The sequence below is a fragment of the Megachile rotundata genome, chromosome 4 (assembly GCF_050947335.1).
Source record: "Megachile rotundata isolate GNS110a chromosome 4, iyMegRotu1, whole genome shotgun sequence".
NCBI classification, from domain to species: Eukaryota; Metazoa; Arthropoda; class Insecta; order Hymenoptera; family Megachilidae; genus Megachile; species Megachile rotundata.
Window position 1 is genome coordinate 5,228,031 of NC_134986.1, and position 27,992 is coordinate 5,256,022.

The window sequence follows — 27,992 nt, forward strand, 5'->3', positions numbered from 1 at the left end:
TTCGGTGTAAAATGCAGGTATGTCGCAAGATGTGGGTCCAAAGGGGGGCAGGTGTTCCTACCATTTACTTTGTATCCCCGCGAGATACAAACGATCGTAGCTCGTTGCTTCTTTTTCATCTCTCTTGAGGCAAGGAACGTGTGATGGAGAGGAACGAAATGAAAGTTCGTGGCAATGTTGGACAGTCGCCGCCAACCAGCACGTCAGAAACAACGTGGGGTGCCGCGAAACAAGGTGAACAGGTTTGCAAGCGGCATTGTGCGAACTGCACTTTGCTTGTTGCTCGCCGATACAATTTTCAGTTCTGAACGACGACCGGCGTCGTCTTCTTCGTCTTTCGTGGACGACGAAACGCGGCACTCAGCGAAATTTTTGCTCACGTTTTTCGCGAGTATGGGACTCGGTACGCGGCTCTCAGACCTTGCCGGTTGTTAAAAAAGAAAGAATTAATCGGGAACTCGTCACACGAGTACGTTCAACGATAAATACCGGACAGCATCCTATCCGGTGACTACATTTGTGGACTGTGAGTGTTCGTATTAACTGATGTCTTGTGAATGATTCAAAGCCACGAGATCATCGTGACTGCCGGACAGGTAAATGTACCTTTGGATCAACTTTTTTCCCGGAAATTAATTCTCGTTTATTCATTGATAAAGTCGTTATGTAGTTTGTTGCGGGTTAATGTACAACAGTGTTGATTCACCGTGCTAATTCTATTTGGTGCAATTTCATTTGTGCACGCATGCTTTTATGTGGAATAAATTACTCGTACTATAGATTTCATTTTTGATTTGTAAGTTGATGTAATTTATTTCTATTTTTTTGGAGACATGTTTTAGTTTCATTGCTTGACTTTATTGTTGTATGCCTTACGTTTTATTTGTTGTATTTTTATGTTGGTCGAAATTTGGGAGGTTGGAAATTGCAATTTTAAATAATATCAAGTAATATAGAATATAGCATTGACTTATGTTTACTATATTACTGGCTCAGATAAAAATTTTAAAGCTTAATAGTTACTATTTTGAGTAACACATTCAAGGAATAAATTGTAAAATATAAATTGCAAGAATTAATAATTGCTATTTCAGCAATGCAGTGAATTAAACAAAATATTTACTGTACTATTTTAGGCAAAAATAACTACCATTTTAAATAATACTATGTAAGAATTATTAGATTGCATTAATAATTATAATTTTGAACAAGTAACAGTTAAAAAAATAAATACTTACTAGTTTACATAAAGTAATTATAAGTTTGCTTATTTCTTACGTTAATATTTTAAATAACGTTACGCAGATTAAAAATTACTACTTCAAATAATATATTCAGTACAAAACATATTGTATTGCATTATATTTGCTACGTTAGTATTAAAGAATAGTTTTGGATTAAAAATTAACTATTGTAGTTCAAATTACTATTTTGAATTCAAATCCTTCCCGCCACTTTCCAGTACGTTTGAAGCGCCATCGCGCAAAAAATTTAATACTCGCATTGTAAAATGATTACACTAAATTTCCAAACAAAGAAACAAAGAAACTTGTATTCTAAAGAAGCTTGTTTCTTTGTTCGAATAAGATTTCCTTTGAATACTAGTTTATCTTGTATATTTAATATGTACTATTTATTAAAATATACATTTTATTTTACGATAATATTAAAATAATTTAACTTAAGTCTTTTATTTACAATTTCTAGTAAATTTCATACAACTTTTAATTAGATAATGTTATATTTACGAACATTTTCGGTTTAAACTATAGAAAATGCTAAAATGCTTTTGTCAAAATATATGTTAACTTTTAGATGAAGAATCATTGTATAAATTTTCATATCATATCTGATTAGCTTATTTTTTTATTTTAGTTTTAATTACGAAATGAATGGTCATGAAACGTCCATAAATTTAGTGTCAATTATATGAGATTGAGGAGTTGAGTAATTTTATTACGTTATAAATCGCTTTGGGAAAAATTAATCGGTATTCAATTTTTCGCAACACATTAACGTTTTTCCTTCAGAATTGCAACATTCTCAAGTTTGATAAAATATTCCGTGAAATTTCAATTGTAAATAAAATGCACTTTGCTTCCCAATTACTTTTCATTCTCTCATTGATATAAATTCTGAATACTAAGAACATTCGAAGGTTATAGTAAGGAATATGTCAATGTAAACTTGTCAGTCTTTTACTTTCACGGAAAGATTAAATCTTATTTTATAAATTAAATTAAAATTCTATTAAATTGTTTTCCTTTAAGAGTAATAACAAATTCCATTTATAAAATTTGATAAATTTTATTTAATTTTAAAGGAGAGTTTCTAATTATTACATTTCAAACATTTTGTCCTTAGATAATTATTTATTAAAAATAAAATAATTAAACAATTGAATTAGAAATTACTAATCCTAAAAATATATTAGATTTCAAACTTTTTTAATCGACAAAAAATCATTTTTGTTTACAAACGATAAAAATTGCAAATTATCAAATTTAAAATGTCATTACAGAATTATTTATTTGCAAATGAAAATATTTATTTTAAATATCTGTTAAAAAGTTTTAATTACAAATTATTAAATTCTTTCGGCATCAAAAAATTATTTTCATTAAAAAATGAAGGATTTCGTTCAAAAGGAATTTCTAAAGAAGACAGAATTTCTAAAAGAATAAAAATAAAAGTGATCGAAAAATCTCAGGAAAAATGGTGACTAATTTCAATTATCGTGATTTGTATATTTATTTGCAAAAATATTTTTTCAAAATAAATTATATTTCAAACTATACTTGTGTCAAAAAATTATTACACAAAAATAAATATTTTATTCAACGAGAAATTCCAATGGAAACACAATTTCTGGAAGAATAAAAATAAAAGTGATTATGAAATCTCGAGAGTTACGATGACATAATTTCAATTATCGCCATTTCTATGAAACAGTGCAACGGTAAAGCTGTCAAGGAAATTACACATAAAATAGTACAATATTACACGCGATCGAAGTTACTTACATGTCTCCATTAACAATGGAGTTCAAGGTTTCGAGAAAATAAAATGCTTTTATACAGTCTCGTGACGTTTAGGAAGTAGATAATTTTAGCTTACATTAGCAGGAAAGGTTGAGAATGAGCGATGATAATTATTGAGTATCTAGAACTTACTCTAATAAACTGATTGATAATATTAATCATCACTAATTTATAATCGATAAAACTTTTCGGGAAGAATAATTAAAAATTAACATATCGTATCTTGTCCACATAGAAAAATATGATTTGTTGATATTTTGGTTTATAAATAATCCAGCTTCTTATAGCTTATTATGTCTACCTTTAGATGCAGTTTAATTTAACTTTCAGATGCAGAATTTTAACGCCATTGTAAAAACAAATTCATCGTTTTACTTCGATTCAATATTTGTTGCACATCAAATTTTTCATAAAAATGTCTACACCTTTTATGCATACATTTAACACGAAAAGATTTAAAAACGAAGGAGATTAATTAATTCTCAACAGAAAATTGTAAATTTTGGACAGTGTTCGATTTTGTGAAAGTATGGCGAAATACCAAGTGCATTACACCAATTTGAAGTTTACAATTTCATGAAAATAATTGCGTAAAGTGCTTATCAACATATAATTGATGTAAACAGAGTAAGGACAAAAATTGCGTTCCTGCATATGAAATAAAGTGTTTCGAAACGGAAAGAGTCTGATGAAACTTTGTGATATAAAAACATCCTACATCAATTTAAAGCTTAAGGATTCACGAAAATGATTATATAAACGTTTCATCGATATTCTAAATATGAATAGCGTAAAACAGAAAAAGAGAATTATTGGAGTTTTGCATACATCGATTTCAAAAGGTGAAACGTCTGGTGGAATTTCATGACTGAAAAGTATTGCATAATGAATGGTACACCAGTTTAAAGCTTAAAGATCTGCGAATATGACTGCATGAGCCTTTCATCAATAGTTTTAATGTGAATTGATTTTTTGTTGGAAACAGTGTTAATTCGGTAGTGCCTATCAGCGAATATTTCTAATCTTTTATGTTTGAAGAAGGGGATTATTTCGAAAAGTGTAAGTTTTCTATAACATAAGTCATTTCAAGTTAGAAGTATTTGCTGATGGAAAATGATGAGTAAACTGTTGATTCATTGTTTCAATGATAAATCAGCCATTTTACGTTAAGAATACCGATGAAACATTTACGTGATCAGTTTTGCTTTAAGCTTCAATTTTACATAATGTTTTTGCTACCTTGCAATACGCTTATGTCATTTAAAATTGACAATACATCAGTTTTTTTAAACTGCAATATGTTTATGTCACTTGATATGTGACACTGAAACATTGTTTACTATAATTGATATCGTATGTTAGAAATATTAAAGATACTATACGTACTTTTTTAGCTTCCAATCCATGTAGCATAAGTGACATTTCATGACACTTTTATGTCATGAAATAATTTCAAACCTTTTGCGTGATGGAGTAAAAAATTTGATATATATCAAATCATTGTTCACTACAATTGATAATTATTTATATTGTACTAAATATAATAACACAAATTTTATGTGGACATTTTTGGGAGACTTTAAGCTACAAATCCATGTAACATAAGTACCATTATCTAATGCTTTTATGTCATGATATTACCTTAGAGTGTTTTGAAATTCAAAAATTGACGCGTAATATAAAAACATTGTTTAATACAATTCGTAATCAATCACTGATACAAATTTTAACAAAATCTATATACTGACATTTTCAGGAAGTCTCAAGCTTTAAATCAGTGTAGCATAAGTGCCATTTTGTGATGCTTTTAAGTCATGAAGTTATCATTGTTCACGTTTCGAAATTACAAGACTGACAGGTTAACATGAAATCATTATTCAGTACAGTAGATTAATCATTGTACGTTAAAAGTATCAAGGGGAATTTTATACAATCCTCGAAAATAATGTTTAAGCTTTAAATTGACGTAACATACGTGTTATTTTGTGATATTTTTATGTCACGAATTTGTATCAGAACTTATACTTCCAAGATTCGTTCAGCAATCTACCAGAATACGTGACTTTATAATTAAATAAATGCTATCATTCAGGCAATGATTTACATATTTCCTAACAATGTTAAAGTTAATCAAAGTAAAGTTTCATCCTAATGTTAAAATTTTTACAAATTATTTTAAAAGATACTGAAATTGTATTTTTCATTGTGCATTCAAATTCGCGAGGAAAAGCTGAGTTAAATCATCAAATTTTAAATATCAAATCTTATTAACAACATAAATGAATAATTCTGAAAGTAGGTTTAACTCCAGAATATTTTTAATTGCAACAATTTTATCAGAATAACGCTTACTTGGCAAAAGTCGCTGACGGAATCCGACAAAAAAAAAGAAAGCATCACCGAAAGATGAAGGTGCGTGAAAGTAATCTCAGAATTTCGAACAAAATTGAATCTTCAGCAGGGTCAGGGTCCAGTTAAAGAGCAAAGTTATGTCAATACTCTCAAATGTAGGATAGACAAAGACTTTCTCTCAACGCTTTCCCTTGGGTCTCTAGTTCACGACCAAAGAAATTCATTGCAACACTGTCAAGCGTCCAACTACCATCAAAATTAATTACCGTGGAAAAAGTTCAAAACATACTACTTTGCGTTCACTGTGCCGTTGATAATCCCTGTTATATCGCCGGCCGAACATTCTCGTTTGACTTTGAATTAACAATTTCTAGCCACGAAACGAATGGATAATGCGCAACGTTACAGCGACAAAAGAAACTTTGAAAGCATGTAGAAAATGGACTCGACGGGTAACATACTAATTCTTTTACAAACAGAATGTCAAAAAACTACGAAAACATTGTATTAAGCGTTCTAATGAACTTTTTGTGAAATTCTTTTTACTTTTCGTAAAATAATTTTGGGCACTTTGATAATAATTTAAATACTCTTTAGATATAGTTTTTCATAATTTGAGTTAAAGTTTAACCCTTTACACTCCTATGTCGAGTCTCGACGTCAAATTTCCCTTGGATCTTATAAATAATTCAAATAAATATATTAGTTGAATATATATCTTTATTGAATTACTACTTGTATTAAATATAAAATATAATTGTCACATGCGCACTGTTTCACTACATTTAATTCAGCCTCTCTTAATCTATTTTGTAAATTCTGTTGGTAGATAATAAGAAACTGAGTACAAAGTTTTAAACTCTTTAAGTTAAAGTTTAAACCGTTCTTGTCATTTTAATGTACAATTCGAAAGGTTTGAACACTGATTGTTTGTATACTGTAGGTACATAATCGTTCTATAAATCTATGGAAGACATAGTTTCAGAAAGTTATAATAATTTAATTACTAATAAACTACTGTAACAATTTGCAAACTACTGCAATTCACTCGTTACTTTAAGAATTAGGAGTTCCATTTTAGCGAGTTCTACTTTGCGTTTAAAAGAACGTGATTTAATTTTTCTATTAAGATTACATTATTAAAGTGATTTAACATTAAGATTACTTCTTAATATTTTGTCACATATGAAATCTGTATTAATAAACAGCAGTAAATAATATAAATTAAAGTTTAAATTAAACACTTTAAACCGTGATTGAAAAAGTGGTACTTTCTGAAGATGTGATTCACAAGCGTGAACGTAGGGGCATCGACGCCATTTTGTAATGGTAATCAAGGTTCTTCGAAGAGCCTTCGAATTTTAAACATTCATGTCTCACAACTATGCCTCATAGTTTAGTTTGCTGTGGAAATATAGTTAAATTAACCGTAATTAATGAGTTGAATGTCTCTACTGATTAATATGAAACTACTGTACAATAGTATTACAAAATCACTTTATCAAAGAGACATTAATGCTGTAGTAGTACGTAGATACAAATAATATAATATCAACTACACCATACAAATTAGATGCAATATTATTGTAAGATGATGAATAAACCCGAGCTGCTTTTGTTTATTCATTACCTTGTAGGTTAGGTATTAGAATAGACTTTTGTTATATTGCAACAGAAACAGATTTGTAGGAACTTTCACGCATATTGGCAATATGCGTTTCGTGTTATTATGATAATTACTATGTTTATTATGTTAATTGTGACCTTTCGACGTCAGAAACTCTGAAAGTTTGGAATACCGGATATTCAGATGATTTGAACTTTTAGACTTTGAAGTTTAGGCATTTAGGAAGCTGGGAATTTGGGATTTTAAGTATTTTAGGATGAAGGGATTCTGGAATTTGAGAATTTTGGGATTTGGGGATTTGGAAGTTTTAGAATTTAGGAGATTTGGGAATTTGGGGATTTAAGAATTTGGAAATTTAGGAATTTGGGGATTTGGGAATTTGGGAATTTGGGAATTTGGGAATTTGGGAATTTGGAAATTTAGGAATTTGATCATTTAGAGAGAATTTGAGAATTTAGAAATTTGGAAAGTTGGGAATTTGGGAATGTGGGAATTTGGAAATTTGGGAATTTGGGAATTTGGGAATTTGGGGATTTAAGAATTTGGAAATTTGGGAATTTGGGAATTTGGGGATTTAAGAATTTGGAAATTTAGGAATTTGGGGATTTGGGAATTTGGGAATTTGGGAATTTGGGAATTTGGGAATTTGGAAATTTAGGAATTTGATCATTTAGAGAGAATTTGAGAATTTAGAAATTTGGAAAGTTGGGAATTTGGGAATGTGGGAATTTGGAAATTTGGGAATTTGGGAATTTGGGAATTTGGGAATTTGGGGATTTAAGAATTTGGAAATTTGGGAATTTGGGAATTTGGGGATTTAAGAATTTGGAAATTTAGGAATTTGGGGATTTGGGAATTTGGGAATTTGGGAATTTGGGGATTTGGGAATTTGGGAATTTGGGAATTTGGAAATTTAGGAATTTGATAATTTGGAGAGAATTTGAGAATTTAGAAATTTGGAAAGTTGGGAATTTGGGAATGTGGGAATTTAGTAATTTGAGAATTTAGGAATTTAGAATTTTAGAAATTCAGAAATTTAAGAATTGAAGAATGTTTAATTTAGGAGTTTAGCTGTATTCAAGTTTAAAGTCTTTTGCATTTTAGAATTAATGAACTTGAAACTTCAAAAATTAAATTGAAGCTCAATTAATTTAGAATATTTTCTAAAAATCTTAAAATTCAGAAAATTGAAAATTCAATAATTTCCGTATTCCGATATTTAAAAATTTCATAATTTACTATTTCTATCATTCAGAAACCTATCAATTTAGGATTCGATGAATTCAGAAACGTGTCAATTCACAAATCCGATAAATTAACAATTTAGAAATTGAATACAGCTTCTAAAAATTAATTATATTTGGACTTTACCTAAAAATATCCAGATCTTTGATCCTTAAAATGTGAAAGCTTAAAAAGAAACTCATACTGACTGGCCAACTACAGAAATTTTCCACTGGCTATAACTTCGCCTGTGGCCATCTAACAAGAGTCTGCCATATTACATAATTATCCACAACTTTTTATCTCACACTTTTTTGTATTAGAACCTTTTATTATTTATTCGACTTAACGATACAAGAAACCACTATTTTATTCCGCGCATTTTTCATGGAATTCTACCAACCGGTAGCCTTCAAGATTATTTTAACAACTTCCTCATGGCAAAACGACGAAATAAAACATAAAATTTCCAAATTGCTTGAATATTAACTAAAAAACAGTGTGCTGTGCTGAAAAATACATGACTCGTTTAAAAAAAAGGAAGAAAGAGTAGACACCGAGTTGTGCATCGATCCAATACTTCCGGGGATATTAATTTGCAAAACGCTCACTAAATTCTATTTCGAAGCACGTTCTGGACTGCGAGGTCTTAGTCAGCATTGTTGAGAAATGTATTCTGATATAATTCACAGGGAAATGCCTGCGATCAAACTCTTCGGAAGAAAATGGCTAGCCGCGACAGATGATCTTGTCTATCCAGGTCTGTTCGAGATTTTCTTTCGAACCGTTTGGTAAGTATTGTTATTCAAATTTCTCTCGCTTATTTATGATAAAAAATTGTTATGGTAGTGATTCGGCGTAAACGAAAATGACAATATAAAAGGTAAAAACTGCTGGAGAATACCTGTAGTGATGTTCAGACGATCGATATGGTCGATGCCGAAAAATGTAATGTGAAACTGATTTATGTATATTCGCGAGACAATGTCAATGCAGATATAAAACTTTTTTATTGTTTATTTTTTTTGTATGACACGTTTACTGACATATTTGTGATTAAAATGAGATTAAATAGGATATGATTTCGACTGCATTTACTGATTTAATGAATGACGAAAAATTTCATTTCAAGATTTTTATGTTAATGAAATATTTGATTTATGAGATTTAGGAGTTGTGGAATTCTGGTGTTGTTACGGTTGCTGTGTTGGAGAAAATTAGAAATTTTGGGAAATTGGAAATTTGAGAATTTGAGTATTTGAGAAATTGAGAAATTGAGAAATTGAGAAATTGAGAAATTGAGAAATTGAGAAATTGAGAAATTGAGAAATTGAGAAATTGAGAAATTGAGAAATTAAGAAATTGAGAAATTGAGAAATTGAAAAATTGAGAAATTGAGAAATTGAGAATTTGAGAATTTGGTAATTTGAGTACTTGAGAAATTGAGAAATTAAGAATTTGGTAATTGAGTACTAGAGAATTTGAGAAATTGAAGATTTGGGAATTTAGGAATTTGAGTATTGGACTATTTACGAAATTGGGAAATTGAGAAATTGGAAATTTGGAAATTTGGCGCTTTGAGAATTTAAGAAATTGAAGATTTGGGAATTTAGGAATTTGAGTATTTGACTATTTACGAAATTGGGAAATTGGAAATTTGGAAATTTGGAAATTTGGAAATTTGGAAATTTGAAAATTTGGAAATTTGGAAATTTGGCAATTTGGCAATTTGAGAATTTGAGAAATTGAAGATTTGGGAATTTAGGAATTTGAGTATTTGACTATTTACGAAATTGGGAAATTGAGAAATTGGAAATTTGGAAATTTGGAAATTTGGCGATTTGAGAATTTGAGAAATTGAAGATTTGGGAATTTAGGAATTTGAGTATTTGACTATTTACGAAATTGGGAAATTGGAAATTTGGAAATTTGGAAATTTGGAAATTTGGAAATTTGGCAATTTGAGAATTTGAGAAATTGAAGATTTGGGAATTTAGGAATTTGAGTATTTGACTATTTACGAAATTGGGAAATTGAGAAATTGGAAATTTGGAAATTTGAATTGAAGATTTGGGAATTTAGGAATTTGAGTATTTGACTATTTACAGAATTGGGAAATTGAGAAATTGGAAATTTGGAAATTTGGGGATTTGGGGATTTGGGGATTTGGGGATTTAGGAATTTGGGAATTTGGGAATTGGACAATTTGACAATTTTGCGAATTTGAGAATTTGGGAAATTGAGAGTTTGGAAATTAAAGATTTGGGAATTTGAGAATTTGAGAATTTGAGAATTTGAGAATTTGAGAATTTGAGAATTTGAGAATTTGAGAATTTGAAAATTTGAAAATTTGAGAATTTGAGAATTTGAGAATTTGAATATTTGAGTATTTGAGAAATTGAAATTGGGAAATTTGGAGAGTTGGGAATTTAGGAATTTGAAAGCTGGAAATTCGAGAATTTGAAAATTTAAGAACTTGAGAATTTGAGAATTTGGGAAATTATGATTTCGAAAAATTAAGAATTTGGGAATTGTGCCATTTGAGTATTTTAGAAATTGGGAAATTGAGAAATTGCGAATTTGGGAATTTGACAATTTGTAGATTTGTAAAGGTTTCTAAAGTAGAGAAGGATAGCCAACAAAGGAGAGACGCCATTGTGGCAGACAACGAAGATCAACAGTCTCACCATTATTCCTAATGCTTTATTTCCAATCTTCTTTATTTCTAAAATTTCTAATTATCTCTCAATTCTTTTTTTATACAACTTCTACCAATATATTTCTGATGTTTTCCTGAATAAACTGACACCAAACATAATGTCCTTCAAGCCACATTTATTTGTAATTCCCAATATTCATCTTATATGAAACATGCTCTAATAAATTATCACAAGTAAAAAAGTCTTGAATTATGCCGTGTTTTGTCTCATTTTAATCAGCAAAAAGTCACAATTATGTTGATAAAAGCTTCATAAGCTCTTTTTTTACTCTATTCGTATTGTCCCACTGATATATTACTGTTTGTTTACGTTGGATCATTTAGATGTCTCTTTCGTTCACCGACCCTTTCTCCGTTCGGCAAAACATCAATTAACTCTTAATGCTCTGATTTTTAATTGTGAAAATCGAAAACTTATTCTGATCATCACTTACAAGTTTTTAAGCGTCAGATTTTAAATGCTACAATGACATGTAAATAGTAATATTAAAGTCAAACAGACTTTGCTCTTCCCAGAAGTAGTATAATTTTGATTACAATATACAGGGTGGCTCACCACATTTTGCCATCTAGATTTGCGTCATTATTATTACTCGTAGCAAACAATGTTTCAGATGAAGTTTAATGGTTTTGAGAGAGGCATATGCTGGTGGTATATTTTTTTTGTAGGTGAACGTGAAAAGGACATATAAGTCATTAATGTTTTTTTTTTAATGGAATCATATATTTTTTATTATATCAGCTGATACTCCTTCATATTCTTCACAAAAAAGTATTAATCTATTTATGTGAAAAAATCATTAGTTTAGGAGATATTTTAGTTCTAAGTTGTTAGGAAATCGTGACTTTCTGGTCAATATTATTAATTGCCCTAACTGAACAGCAAATGTTTTTCTACATACTTTGAGAGGTCACGTGTCACCAAACAAATTGCGAGTTTTTGTTTTTTTTTGTTACGGAGTAACAGTGAAATTTAGTCTCTGTTACGTCTCTAATACGGTGAATACGACGATACGGTGAATTATCACTTCATAATGAATTATTCTAAAGAAGAAAAGATAGATATGTTATCAGTTTATTCTGAAGCTGGAAAAAGTGCTATACATGTAGAAAGATTATACACTACGGAATGTTAGTAAATCATTAATTTCTCGATTCAGAAAGTGTTCTGATGCAAACGGTCGCCACATTAAACCTTTTCGGTAAATAGACATTAAAATTAAAATATCTCCTAAACTAATGATTTTTTCACATAAATAGATTAATACTTTTTTGTAAAGAATATGCAGGGGTATCAGCTGATGTAATAAAAAATATATGATTCCATTTAAAAAACATTAATGACCTTCGTATGTCCTTTACACGTCTACTTACAAAAAAAATATACCACCAGCATATGCCCCTCTCAAAAATTCATTTGAAACATTGTTTGCTATGAGTAATAATAATGACGCAAATCTAGATGGCAAAATGTGGTGAGCCACCCTGAATATTGATTACAATTGAGTAATGTATCGCCATACATCGGTGGTACCTGGAAGACACACTTGGAGCGTTAACCCATTCGAGACTGTAACTTTATTCGAACAGAGTCCACAGAAGCGACATTTTTTCTCTTTATATTGTTCATTTTTAATAAAAAAACTTGTTTACTATGGAAATCGCCGAATTCATAAGTGAATTCGCATAACCAAAATGATTGCGCACAGTGTGTGCTCCTCGCTCCTCAGAATATTTTTATCGCGAGGACCGGATTGAGCACCGTGTTTGTAGTATAAAGTATAATAAAAAAAACCAATACCAAATTTTGTTTTTCTGCACTTTACCCATACGATTAATACAAACAGGTCTTATCTCGACTACTTTACTCAGAATAACTGATAATTACTCATTACTACTATTGCACACTTGGTGTGCAACCTCAAAAATGAATTGCGCACACGATGTATTGGGGGACCGAAAAGTAATCAAAATTTTGTTTTCTAGCGAAAAACATTTATTTATTAAATAAATCCTAAATGTTAATCAACAAAATAATTTCCATCATTTTCTAATACATTTTGCCAACGTAAAAGCAATAGTTCAATTCCATTCTTAAAAAAAGTCTTTCGATTTTTCATTGAAAAACTTTGAAGTCATCCAAAAATTTTAAATACTTTTCAGTATCCCTAATAAAATCGGTCTCGAATGGGTTAAGTTATGTAGGACCTATATGATACAAAGAAAAGTTCAGACGAGATTCGTTTATTTATAATATTTATATATTTATGCTATATTCACTGGTACAAGAGATTCGCTTATACCGAATCATTACTGTATCGCATAATTTACTGTCTATATGTATTTGTACTGTCAGGAGATATGACGAGAAGGAAGTGATTTCTCACCACGTCCGTTTTTGCATAGATACGTAAGCAAATACGCACGTGATGTATGCAGACGAGAATAAATGGCCGACAAAAATTCTGAATAATTTGTCTTCAAATTCTCGTACGTTTTTTAACGCAAGAAGTGTGAGCATTGTACCACCTTTTTATGAATGTTTTTTCGAATAAATTTCAAGTAGATGGTGGAGAATATTTTAACACGTCTTTGCTGTATCGGTATGATGATATGGTGAGATTGCATAGGAAGAATGTCTATGTAATGAAAGAGGAATATAATGATTGTTGGTATCTTATCGATTTTTATGTTTATGAAATTATAGATTTAGGATTTTGGAATTGTCGTATTGCTAGGGTTGTAGTTTTGGAGAAATTTGGGAATTTTGCGAATTTAAGAATATGAGTATTTGCAAATTTGGGATATTGGGAATTTGGGATATTGGGAATTTGGGATATTGGGAATTTGGGATATTGGGAATTTGGGATATTGGGAATTTGGGATATTGGGAATTTGGGATATTGGGAATTTGGGATATTGGGAATTTGGGATATTGGGAATTTGGGATATTGGGAATTTGGGATATTGGGAATTTGGGATATTGGGAATTTGGGATATTGGGAATTTGGGATATTGGGAATTTGGGATATTGGGAATTTGGGATATTGGGAATTTGGGATATTGGGAATTTGGGATATTGGGAATTTGGGATATTGGGAATTTGGGATATTGGGAATTTGGGATATTGGGAATTTGGGATATTGGGAATTTGGGATATTGGGAATTTGGGATATTGGGAATTTGGGATATTGGGAATTTGGGATATTGGGAATTTGGGATATTGGGAATTTGGGATATTGGGAATTTGGGATATTGGGAATTTGGGATATTGGGAATTTGGGATATTGGGAATTTGGGGTATTGGAAATTTGGGATATTGGGAATTTGGGATATTGGGAATTTGGGACATTGAGAATTTGGGATATTGGGAATTTGAGAATTTGAGAATTTGAGAATTTGAGAGTTTGGAAACTTGAGAAGTTAAAAATTTCGGAACTTGTATATTTGAAAGTTCAATGAGATCAAAATTTATGAATTGAAGGATACAAACGTTTGCGAATTTTATAAGTTAAGAATTCTGAACTTGGTAATTTGAATATTTAAGAATGTCGAAGTGTTTACATACGTAGATTTCACAATTTGCAATTATGAAGATAACTCAGGAATTCAAGAATGTGAAAACAACAAAAATATTAAGACAAATACAATCTTCAAGTGATAAAATCCTCTCAACATAAAAGGCTTTATTATATTCGTTGCTTTACAATCTGCAAAATATAACCAGCGAACTAGTTTCATGAAATGTCATTGAAATCCTATTTCTAATCCCGTTTTACAATCTGCAAAATATAACCAATGAACTAGTTTCATGAAATGTCATTGAAATCCGATTTCTAATCCCGTTTTACAATCTGCAAAATATAACCTGCGAACTAGTTTCATGAAATGTCATCGAAATCCCATATACTTGATAATTGCAAGTATTTTTATATATTTTACATTGTCAGTCATCGGTGACTGCTGTGGCAGCTAACGTGTTAAAATCCGTCTTCACCCTTATCAGAAACAGGTTTAAATATGGGAAAATGTTTCATTTAGAAATGGAAAAAGTTATAGAATGTCAATGGAGGCATAAGCTGGCAACAATTGGCAACACTTTGACCTTAGATGATCATTTCAAGATCACTTGAACGTCATCTTCAGTTTCTGTAATAGAACTCCCCATTTTTATTGCATATGCTTATAGCCCTTATCGAGATGTTTTTTAAACATGACGTATGTTCGTTTTTTATACCAATTATTCCCACGATATGAAGCTTCAGGGTTAATAAACAAAAAAATCTTGCAACCTTCAATGTGAATGCCGACGACATGTAAACTTTCAAGATTTATATCTTGCAAATGACTTGCATAGAAAACAAACACAAGAAATGGTTTGAAAACATCTCTATGAGAATTACAAGAATTTGCAATAAAAATGGGAAGTTCTATCTAAAAAACTGAAGGCGTTTACGTGACCTTCGATTCAAGATCAAATTGTTGCCACCATCTTGATATCTACAACTTTCGTCTGAAACATTGTTTCACATTTAATACTAGGTTTACGGACATTTCTTATATACCTATCTCTACGAATATGCGTCAATTTGAACGAATACATATATTTAAAGAAAAACAACCACTTAGAAAGCAATGTAATTAAACACTACAAGAAATGAAAATAGGAGATATATATTTATAGGAAGTTTTTATTATTCAATAATATTTTAGTACATTACTTCAATATTCTATATTCATATTTTTACCGCCCTCTACCCTGCGAACTGCGATTTGTACTGCGACGCCGGATCCGAACCCGGCATACCGGCTGAGCCGACCGCGTGCGGCTCCGTAATAGCGAAGTCCGTCGTTTATAAGGTATTGTCGGTGCATTCACATTTATTATTGTTGTAATTTTTGCATCGGTAAAACTAATTTACTAAAAATTTTATTTACTTTACGATCGCGTTAAATTGACGCACGTAGAGATAGGTATAACATAGCAAATTTCAATATTTCAAAGCTTTTGAAGAAAATAGACTTCAATATATATTTACATCGTTCAATGGATAAAAGTCAGTACAAGAAATAAAATAAAATGCGAACGGTTTTTGTAATTTTCCTAAAAACATTCGAAATGCGTCAAAATGCGTTCCGTAAACCTAGTGTTAAACCTGCTTGCGAAATATAAGGACGGTGTCAGAGTTTAGAGATACTTTCTACAAAATACTTCTTTGTTTCGCATTTTGAAAGGCTCCAAGAAGGATATTTGCATTTGTGCCAAAACACATTCGTTTCCAGAATAATGAGTGTCATCTTGTCAATATTTGTTACATCGCAAGATGTGAAATGTTCTGCGAAAGTTGAGTCAAGACGTTCAAAGTCTTCAAAATATAACAATTACAGATGTATAAATGAGGAAAATTTTGTTTTGAATACCGAAAAAAACAGCAGCGACAGAAGTGATCTGTTTTTTATGTACAAGATAGTGTTATAAATAAGTATATAAATTTTATTGACTACTTTTTTCTCTGCATTTAAATTTAAATATTTTTCTATATTTATATTTTTAATTATATTCTCTATATCCATATTATAATTAATATGTTTATTTCTTTATATCATGTTCTTAATTATTTGATAAAATCATTGTTCAACTTTTCGTGTTTTTCAAGCTGCAAGTACAATTTCAAATATTACCAAATAATATAATATTACTATACAAAAATAGTGCTTCCATAAAGTCTTGCTGGGACTTCGACGTCCCAAATTATTTTCTAGATAATTAATAACCTTGGTGATGACTTATAATGCAAACCGTGCTATAGAGTCCTTACTTGCACCTAAATGAAGTGTTAAATAAAGTACAAAGGGTCTCATAACAGTTTCCTTCCATTAATTTCCTTCATAACAGTAGAATTTCTTTTCAATTCTCCCAATACCCTTGCACACTTTTTATATTGGTGCATGTGCAGGATTTTTGAGGCGTAAATAATTAATACAAACATTGTGATAATGTAACTAATTTTATTTTGAGGTATAAGGAAAACAAGCGTCTTATAAGTTACTCGCTCGGTCGCCGAGGAGAGAACGAATACCTGCTCTGCGGTCGGTATTACAAAACAGTGCATTTTGTAAATGGTGTAAAATATATTTTTAAAAATGGGTATTCCCTTGCTTATTATTGCAAAATCAGAATATGTTAGAGGCAATCATTGCAACCTGTGTGCTACCGGTTATCGAAATAATCGCGCTATCATTATATTCTTTAGTTTATTTAACCATGTTCCACCCCTCCGACACTCTTGAGGATTTTATACATAATAATTCGATAGCAATACATCATTCCTAATTGTTTTGGAGATTGTCACTCACAGGGTTGTTCTCAAAAACCACCCCCAAATAATAAAATAATTTTTTTCCACCCCTTGTGATTAAACTAAAATTCTGAAAAAAATATATGTTATAAAGTTAATAAATATCTGTCTTTTCCATTTGAATGTGTGCAGATATCACAACTCGTTTTCGAGAAAATCGGCGTTAACTCTGAGGGTTGTTATCCCTATATCTCCCTTATACGACGGGGTAGGCATTTGAAACTTTCTGTAATTGATTTTTGGATATAAAGGAATATTTAGAATGAATAAATATCAAAATTGGTGCGGGGCCATTTATGTAATAAATAAAAAAATGATATCGATGTAAATAATTAATGGTGACTCTACATTGTTCACAGGTTAATGCTTATTGGTGGTGCCTGTTACAAATACTACGAATACACATGGAGTTGTCGATTAGGAGGAGAACTTGTTCGAGTATATCTCCTCGGAGAAGCGGTATTTTTACTCATATCTATAATTTTCATGTTGGTCATCGTAAGACATAGCGCAAAAGGAGCTATAATGGACACACGTGCTCGCAAATATGTCGAACCTCTCGTCACAGCTAAGTGAGTGAATATTTTTCATGTTGTATTATGACTTGCATATCATTAGATAAACGTACGATGTACGTTATAAAATACTGACAGAGGTTATCGGTTACATGTCTGAAGACTATTTTAATCTTCTGAATACTTTATTCTTTTCTGATCTTCCGAATATTCTTTTGGATATTCTATTATTTTATGAACTTCTGGATATTTTATACTTTTACGAACTTCTGGATATACTATTCTTTTCAGATCCTGCTAATACTCTAGTCCTTTCTGATCTTCTTAGAATCTTCTAAAATTCTGGATATTTTGAAATTTTGCGATTTTCGAACTTTGAAATTTTAAAATCGTGCAATTTTAGTATTTTGGAATTTTGGGATTTAGGAAATTTTTAATTTGAAAATTAAAAAATTTTAGAATTTTAGAGTTATGGAACTTGGAAATTTGGGAATTTGGGAATTTGGGAATTTGGGAATTTGGGAATTTGGGAATTTGAGGATTTGTATATTTGGGAACTTGGGAGCTTGGGAATTTGGGAATTTGGGAATTTGGGAATTGGGGAATTTGGGAATTTGGGAATTTGGAAATTTGGAAAATTGGAAATTTGAGAACTTGAGAACTTGGGAACTTGGGAACTTAGGAATTCAGAAATTCAGAAATTCAGAAATTCAGAAATTCAGAAATTCAGAAATTCAAAAATCTAGAAATTTAGATAAGAGTTCTACAATTATAGAAATTAAAGAATTGGAAAATTTGAATTTCTAAAATTTCGACCTCAAAAACTTCAACAGCACAAATATTTAAACGTGGAAATTCCAAGTTATACGAGTTCGCATATTCAAAAATATTCTAACACCTAATTATAACATTAAAATTGAAAGTCTATGAATATTCATTACGGCAAAAAATTTAAAGATAGAAAATTACATAAACTGCAACAATGTATCTGATTACTCACAATAGAAGTTTTATCAGTTGACCTTTTAATATATTTCGCTTATACTTTATGAACATCACAATTAGACCATTCCAATTGCATAAATGCTCAATAACATTCACTGACGCACATGACTTTTTGCTCCGACGTAATTAAACCACCTTTTTCTTCTATTGACATTTCTGTAATAATATGAATTTCAATTCAGTTGAATTGCTGAAAAACATCGATAAATCATTAATAATAATGTACAGACAGCAATAGAAATCTTGTGCAAATTTCTACAAAGTTCTGCAAAGGTTTGCATAAACATAGTTATTTAACGCATAATCACGATGAACTGTAAATATTATTGTTCTAAAAAAATATGCACGTACTTACGCGCAGCGTTATTTTCTCACTGAATGACTTAACTAGCTTTTCTTCAGCACGTATTTTGCTTTTTTTAACAATTGAATGCGTGGACTGCTACGTCAGTCACAGACTGACAGTGTAAAATATATAAAACTAAAAGTTACATTGTTCTAAGTAATTGCCTAAGTTTCATTTAAAATTTACTTCATTTTTATTTATTGCAAGATTGTATCATTAATGTATTTCATTATTACTTTTCATAAAATTTTAATGGATTTTATTTTTTTGCATGACCGGGATTTCCTCATAAAATCGCGTGACAGTAACTACTACATTAATATAAAAGTAGTGCTCCGACATCTTCATTAAAAAATCGCATTTTTTCGGATTTTTTACAACTACAATTTGCGATCAAGAAATCTAAAAAAATTCTATAATTTGCGCTACGAGGACTTCAATGTTTTAGAATTTTTTCGGAATTTTCGTACGTTTGCTTTTTTTGGATATGCTGCCGACTGACGTATTGGATTTTTCATTTGACTCGGGGGCACATTTGACTACCTTATCCGGCTATATTTTTTCTCAATTTCTAAATTTCCAAATTTCTACATTTGCGAATTCCCAAAATTTCCGAATTTCCAAATTTTCAAATTTCTACATTTCCGAATTCCCGAATTCCCGGAATTTCCGAATTTCCAAATTTCCAAATTTCTACATTTCTGAATTCCCAAATTTCCAAATTTCCAAATTTCCAAATTTCTAAATTTCCAAATTCCTCAATTTCCGAATTCCTAAATTTCCGAACTTCTAAATTTCCAAATTCCTCAATTTCCGAATTCCTAAATTTCCGAACTTCTAAATTTCCGAATTACTAAATTTCTAAATTACTAAATTTCTAAATATCTATATTGCTAATTCCCCAATCTCTAGAATTTTCATGTTTATTAAATTCCAATTTAAAAAAGGCGAAATTCCAAACTTTTTAATCTCAAAATCTCTATATTTTAAAATTCCCATCTTTCCAAATTCTTACACTCATAAGTTCCTAACATTCTTAAATCTATAATTCTATAATTTCTTATTCTCTCAATTATTAATTTCGCAAGTCCCTAAACACCTAAACTTCTAAATTCCTAAAATTCCAAACTTCTACATCTCTAAAATCCTGAACCTCTAAATAAGAAAACGTAATAATCTACATTTTGGCAATATAACAGAAGTGTACTATGACATCTTCCAACTCTAACACCTCACCAAGGTATTTTTCACAAAAACTAAATTTTTACAACAATAGTACAAGTACTCCTTGTTCATACTTGATCTTTATTTAACGTATTTGTATAAAATTTATATAAAACCGTTTATAGGATATTATTACTCCTACCCGAGATAGCATGGAATGCTTTAGGAAGTTTGTGGATGTTCGGATCAGAAATTGAGTGCAGTTACGAGCACTATACCGTCAGCGTAGTGAAGACGCTAGTAGTTTTCGACTGGGTTCTCATAGGTCTGATGATTGTTGGATTAGTGGTGATATTCGATCCTATGGGATCATTAGAAAAGAAACAATACGACTCTTTTACTCTACACGACAAATTGGCCAACAACTGGAGACGCAGGTTCAGATGTTTCTGCTGGATGAAGAAAGATGAAAATGCTAACCTGGCCTTCGATCATTTCGCTGGTGAGAAATAGGTACGGCTGGTCTGGTAAAAGTCCTGCCGACGATTTTACATTTGACGCATTCGTTCGATCGACATTTTGACTGCCACATTAGCCACATATAGATGACACTTCCATACGAATCTACCATCTATATTAAGAATTTGTCTACTAAACTAATTGGAAATATTCGTATTAACTATTTGAAACTATGAATAATATAACGAAATATTGTGAGAATATTTGGTAAGATTTATTAGAAACAAAAATACTATCTAATATAATTTTCTGTGTGGCAGTCAACGTGTTAAAATGGGGTAAAAATTACGTTTAGGGGAGGCTGCCCATGACCTTGACTTGATTCTGTCAGTTACTCTTTCAGGAGGTTTTAACCGTTGCTTTGTTAAAAAGTAAAGTGTTATCACTTTAATGGCCGCACGCAGTCAAACGTCGCAAGGGGTCGGCAATATTTTTAAAGAATTAATTTAAAGAAAATTTATATAAATTCACGAAATAATTCGACGTGTGTACATACACATAAAACAAACGAAAACAATAACAAATTTAGCATTTTACGTTTGTGTGATAGTTATTAAAGCAATCATCACACAAAGGGTGCCGGCCAATGACACATGTGACACACACACATATGAAACGGCCATTAAAGTGTTAAAAAGTTTTTTATTAACAAAGAAGTTTAGAGTATGTAGCAGTAATTTTGACTATTAAAAGTCATAAACTATCGATGTGTAAATAAAACATGTATGACAAAAAATTAATTTAAAGCTGCAATACTGAATTATGTATTAAATGACAATCAAATCAGAGTCCTAGGAGTATGGTACATAAATACCGAAAATAACAGCTCGCATATAAACTGTTACATATAATAGTTTACATATAACACACATATACAAATAGCGTCAGTGTGTAACATAATCGTATAGGACTCGGTGCAATGACTATTAAAAGCTTTTTTATTTTGAACGTGAATTTATATGAATTCATTTCTTGCATGTACTATTTTGGTTCTTTGTGAAAATGACATAAATTAAATCTGCTGACAAAAATGACGTGACTTTTGGCCCACAACAAAAGACATTTAGAGTAGTTTATAATTATACTGATTATTAAACAACATTTTACAGCCGGACTTACCTGTCTGTTTCGTGGAACGGATTTAGTACCTTCTGACTGCTTGGCAGGAATAATTCTGCTCAGAATTCGACAAAAATACGAAACCCACGAATTACGACGTCTAAACATGCTTCCTGCTCCAGTCTACACTTCCGGTATGTATTCTGTGCTATACTTCTCTATAATTCGCGGTGTTTTGTAATTAGAAAGACATTTCAGACTTTCCACGCTTTCGACACCTTAGAAACTTGTGTCATAAAAATTTTATAGGAATTTCAGAAGTAACTTTAAAAATTTCGAGATTCTTAGTACCTTTAAAAATTTAAAGATTAGTAGCGTTTTCAGAACTTAAAAAATTTGGAAGACATTAAAAACTTACGAAACTAGGAGAAGGAGAAGGATATTAAAATTTTTGTTACTTAAAAATTTTCAAAACTTTCGAAAAATATCTTGAGGATTTCAAGACTTTTAAAATTTTTAAATTTCAAGAACTCTAAGAATTCCAAAACTTTTAATACATTTAATAATTCTTAAAATATGAAAATCTTTAAGGATTTCAAAACATTTCATATGTTCAACATTTTCAGAGTTTCAGCTTTTTAATATTTTTAGAATGTGCAAAATTTTCAAAAACTTCGAAAAGTATCTTGAGGATTTCAAGACTTTTAAAATTTTTAAATTTCAAGAACTCTAAGAATTCCAAAACTTTTAATACATTTAATAATTCTGAAAATTTTAAAAACTTTAAGAATTTCAAAACATTTAATTCGTTCAAAATTTTCAGAGTTTCAGTCTTCTAATATTTTTATTCTGTACAAAATAATTTGAAGAATTTCAAAACTTTTGAAACTTTAAGATCGAGGCTTTTGAGTTTGTACAAAGTGTACTTTCATAATTCATTTGATTCGAATAAAATTCAGAATGATTCTTTAAAATTTCTCAAAGAAAGTTTCATGTGTCTATAAATAACACAAAAGTAGTCCATAAAAGTTTTTTACAATCTTACATAAAAATAAATACGAAAATGGGATTTTGCCATCTTTTTTTTTTGTAAATGTATATAGGGCAATGAAATATGAATGAGCCTTTCTCGCTGTGTATTTGGAAATAATTTGTGCGTGATTAAACAATTGAAGTCTCTAGGCAGGCATTCTTAGAGTAAGAAAAGAAAAGAAGTCGGCTCATCCCGTTCGTTCAGAAGTTCTGAGCAGTTCACACTAAGAAGTTCTAAGAAAACTTTTGAGAAAACTATGCGTTTCCATTGAGCACCGTATAATAAAGTTCGTATCTCGCGAAGGCGTGAAACCAGCCGAAAATCGGAGACTAGTTTGGGGTAGATACCTTTTCATGGCCAAGAGTGAAGGTGCAACGATTTCAAGCAAGGTCGTGTTGCAAATCCACATCCACAACGATCAAGTAAAAAACGTGGAATAAAGAATCTGCCCAGACGTTGGAAAAAACGCATCACAGAAGGAGACTCGACAAACAATTTGTACACTCGTAAATAATTTTGAAAGAAGGCTCGTTTATATTTGATTATCCCACATAACGCGACGAGAATAAATATTATAATAAACATAGGAAAATTTCAAAGTTGCGTGATGATAACATATTAATTTATTTTTTCCTATCGATTAACGAGTACGATTTCTCCTTCCAGATGTATCTGCAATATTTCATGACGCACCAAGCTGGATGTCCTTGGACGATGCACTTCACTACATGAAAATTTGTCTAGCCGTTTATGGATGGATATTTGTTATGTATAAACACTGCTACACGGGGTGTTTTCGAGTTATCGCAAATTTGACGTGTTGCGGATGTTTCCGGTAAATTCTTGTTTATTAAAAATGAACAATCAATTGAAATCCATGTTAAATGTATCGACAAATCATTAATATCGGTAAATATCGACAAAAATAAAAATGATTTCGATAAAAGTATAAAAACTTTCTAATTTGAAAAAATCTTGCATATTTTGGGGTCGTGTTCAAAACTATTATTATAATGATAGTATATTTTTTAATGAAACAGTGTGAAAATAATATAGTATTAGAGTAACTCAATTTAGATTATATTTATTTTAAAAGTACGATTACTTATTTTTATATTCAACTATATTTTTCAATTTCATTTCATGCATTCTTAAATTATGAACAAATGAAATCTTGACTGTTTCTAAGCACAGATGATCATCTAATGTCGCAACTAATTAGTCATAATTAAATTGCAGGAAACATACCGCAATCAACGGTGACAATTGTTGCTATTGTTATTTAGGAGGTTTCAAAGATTTATCAGGTATATCTGCGGACGACATACTGTTTGCATCGTTTCGAGATCGCATATGCGAGGTTTGTACCGAACAACCCGCTTTTATAAACTGTAATTATATTGCAATCTCCATACTGACTTACACGTACGGTTAGTTTCAACACTTAGATTTGAAAATTGCAACTGAAAAATTTACAGTTGAAAATTAAAATTTAGAGAATTCGATTTGAAACCTGAGATTTGGAAAATAAAATTTGTAAGATTTAATTTGAAAGCTGAGGTTTGATTGAAGTTTGATCAAAGCTTAAATTTGATTAAAGTTTTGAAGATTCAATTTGTAATCTTATACTTCATTAAAGTTTTGTAGATTCAATTTGTAAGTTTAAATTTGAAAATTAAAATTTCGAAAATTTAATTTGAAAGCTTAAATTTGAAAATTTAATTTGAAAACTTAAATTTAAAAATTAAAATTTTGAAGATTCAATTTGTAAGCTTAAATTTGAAAATTTAATTTGAAAGTTTAAGTTTCAATACTGAAATTTTGAAATTGTATTGGAAAGTTTTTACTTCAAAACTTGAATATGGAAACTTCGGTAAACAATGTTAAATTCCGCACCTTCAATATCGTCAATTTCAAGGAGTTTCCATGTCGCAGACAGAAATAATGAGAGTCTACTATCTTTCTGACAGAACACTGCAATTTAAGCTTGTAAACACTTTACAGATACCGTACTGCGTGTACGTCGACCATAAAATGAAAAAAATCGTCATTGTAATACGAGGTTCTCTGTCGATACGTGATATATTCACGGACTTCGCTGCCGATTCCGACGTTTTCGAATGGGAAGGTGTGCCACCTGGCTCGCAGGTAAATCATTACCAACAAATGATATGACCTTTACATATTCTTTATTAAAATTATTCACGAAACAGAAAATTAAACTTTGACTGAACGAATTCGTTCATGCTCGTTTATACAGGGACACACCTGTATGATTGCAGCAGCCAAGTTCATTTTAAACCAATTGGATGAAAATAAAGTCTTGGAACGAGCGTTCATTACGTATTCTGAATTTAATTTAATGATCACAGGTAAACTAAATTTTTCAATATGCATTATCTTAATGAATTAAAAGTTTATATAGTTTAATAAATTTGAAGATGCTTATTATACGTATTAATATATTAATACAGAATTAATATGACACGAGCGATTTAATTCGATTTAATTCGATAACTTGGAAGTATTTTTTAACTATGTCTTACACTTTATAATCATAGCGAAACAGATAATAAAAATTATAACAGAAAAATGATAACTTCAAAAAAATTTAGCAAACTTTTCAACTAGTAAATTTAAGGAAACTAGTTTTAAGGATGCTGCAAAAAGCAAAAATTTTCGAGTGTAAAGGAAAATAATAAATTATATTTAGTATTTAGTAATCACTAATCGATCAATTTCTTTAATTTTCATATCTCTCTATTTATTAATACACAAATTGTCTAAAAATTCTTTACGCGAAATTAAATTGAGAAATCCACATTCCTGCGTCTCCATTTTCAAAATAATGGCGCCAAGATTCAAAATCATTTTTCTACATTTTAAAATTTTCGTAATAATTTCTTAACCAAAAATGCGTTAAAAATACTGGAAGTTAAAGAAATTGAATATATTGATATTTTGTAACAAATCATTCGTAAAAATTAATTTCGAATACAGGTCACAGTCTGGGTGCTGGTATCGGTATTCTTTTAGCTTTTTACTTGCGACCACGATACCCGAATGTAAAGGTCTACGCGTTTTCCACACCAGGTGATTATTTACCAAACGTTCGTCTACGTAACAATTCCGACATATTAATTTATTGACTAATGAGAAATCCTTTAATTAGCCGGTCTTTTATCTCGCCAAGCTGCCAAAGCGTCGGAAGAATTCGCTCTAACGATTGGAGTTGGCGATGATTTAGTAATGAGGCTAAGTATGAACAGTATAGAGGATCTCAGAGTATCATTAATCATGTGCCTTCAGTCTTGTCGATTACCCAAGGTACATTAATTAATTCAAAATCTTTATAATCACCTAATATTTTGATACGAACCACTTTCTAACTAGCTTGTTTATGTTAAATATTCAAAAATCAGGTGTCGATTTATGCGTTAGTTTACGTACAGTTACATTAATATTCGGACATTGTATTTGTTATTGTATATAAGCAGGAATTGTTAATCATACTACTTATTTCACAGATTGCAAATTGAAAATATACGAAGTTCCATTTCAATTATTTTTCAATATGCAATACATTTTAAACAAACTATGTCATTTAGTCATTTCTTATGTCATCCTCTTACGCAAGATAACAAACAGTTCTAGTCCGAATATTAATGCGAGTAACTGCATATATTTCTGAAATATACATAACACGTGTGGTACATGTACTTGCAAAAATACATATGCGTTTGCGATAATGCCTTTTCATGACCTTACAGGTCATTTCTCGGAAAATAATGTAAATCTAAAAATTGAATATCGATCACCTTGTTGTTACTGAAAAATAGTACAACTTTTTTAAGGTTCTTTCAAGAGAAATTCGTCCACGTATCGCGATCACCCTTCATGTGACTAAAATTATATACGTAAACGAAAGAAAGAAACTGTGTGTGTAACATACTAAATATTTGTTTTCTTTTAGTACAGAGTGATATTAAATGGTTTAAGTTATATGCTGCTTGGTCAAATACCAGAAAAAGATCTCAATAGAGCGTGGACTGATAGCGGGGTAATCAACACCTCAGCAGGACAATCGCCCTTACTAAACATAAAATATGTTCCGAAAACAGAGGTACATTTTTAATATAGAATTTCAACATATACGGTTGAAAAATAGACTTATTAATAATACAAAATAAACTTATTACATTACTGAATCCAAATCGCCGATATTTTATATTGCTGTGGAAGACATTAAAAATATTGAATTAAAGTAATTATATTCTGTTGCAGGAACAACAGATATACGAGGATGATATAACAAAAAGGAGGTTATCAAAAGCGAAATTATACGTAGCAGGCAGAATACTTCATATAATAAGTTGTAAAGCTGAGCAAAAAGATAAAAGAGGGTAAGTTACCATGTTGCAACTTCCTTCGATAAATTGATCAAAAAATTGTTTATGAACTCTTAATATTATTCGAAGATATTAATGTTAAAATTTATGTTCTTTTTAGGAAAAAGAAAAAAGCAAAGAAGCAAAAATATGAAATGCGATGGTGTCAACCGGAAGAATTTTCGGAACTGCTTGTAACGCCACGAATGGGGTTAGATCATTTGCCAAAATATGTACAATGTGTCCTTAAAGCAACGGCGAAACAGCAAAGTAGTCAAACAGTTCATCTATAATATTAACATAGTTAAAAAGAAGTAGAAGAAAAGGAAAAAAAATATAAAAATTATAGTTTCTAATCGATAATTTATCAGGGACTAAATTGTTGCTTCCGATGCGGAACAGTACAAATGTTTTTATATTTTTGTGATATAAGACGATTGTGTTTTATTGCGATTCATTATCAAATTCAATATGCCAAAAAATGAAGAATCCATTTAATGGTTTCTTTTAAAACGATGCAACTGCGGATAGATGTAAAATATTTTCGAATGTACTTTAAGTTTTGCACTATAATAAACTTCATCTGTCACTAAATTATTGATTTCAATAAATTAATATGAAAAATCGATATTTTGGTGTAT

At 30.4% G+C, this 27,992-nt stretch overlaps 1 protein-coding gene and 1 long non-coding RNA gene across 5 annotated transcripts in view; one reads left to right on the forward strand and one right to left on the reverse strand.

Moving 5' to 3' along the window:
• The window catches only part of LOC143264396 (uncharacterized), a 31,903-nt gene extending 22,699 nt beyond the window's left edge, over positions 1-9,204 (reverse strand). Inside the window, exon 1 of the long non-coding RNA XR_013038119.1 lies at positions 9,149-9,204. This is a non-coding gene — a long non-coding RNA (uncharacterized LOC143264396). The remainder of the gene's footprint in view (positions 1-9,148) is intronic.
• On the forward strand, positions 122-27,979 carry LOC100878920 (diacylglycerol lipase-beta). 4 transcript variants are annotated; one of them, XM_003701803.3, is made up of 14 exons: positions 125-596; positions 8,937-9,035; positions 17,682-17,894; positions 20,538-20,854; positions 21,981-22,124; positions 23,630-23,798; positions 24,203-24,323; positions 24,968-25,111; positions 25,224-25,335; positions 25,964-26,056; positions 26,136-26,290; positions 26,937-27,086; positions 27,248-27,366; positions 27,473-27,979. In XM_003701803.3, exons 2-14 carry the CDS (start codon positions 8,941-8,943, stop codon positions 27,642-27,644), a joined length of 2,004 nt encoding a protein of 667 aa, XP_003701851.1. In that variant the 5' UTR covers positions 125-596; positions 8,937-8,940; the 3' UTR covers positions 27,645-27,979. The 4 variants fall into 4 exon arrangements, 3 of the variants coding, with proteins under 3 accessions (XP_003701851.1, XP_076387479.1, XP_012137301.1); XR_001095417.2 differs by lacking the exon at positions 27,473-27,979 and having other exon boundaries at positions 122-596; positions 26,942-27,086; positions 27,248-27,370; XM_076531364.1 differs by lacking the exon at positions 8,937-9,035.
• Positions 27,980-27,992: the final 13 nt, after the last annotated feature.

What these genes read in the sequence shown, in the direction of transcription:
- LOC100878920 (XM_003701803.3), top strand. Translation starts at nt 8,941, where the DNA reads ATGCCTGCGATCAAACTCTTCGGAAGAAAATGGCTAGCCGCGACAGAT. An exon ending in ATTTTCTTTCGAACCGTTTG is followed by an intron (nt 9,036 to 17,681) that starts GTAAGTATTGTT and finishes CATTGTTCACAG; the next exon opens with GTTAATGCTTATTGGTGGTG. An exon ending in TGCTCCAGTCTACACTTCCG is followed by an intron (nt 22,125 to 23,629) that starts GTATGTATTCTG and finishes TTCTCCTTCCAG; the next exon opens with ATGTATCTGCAATATTTCAT.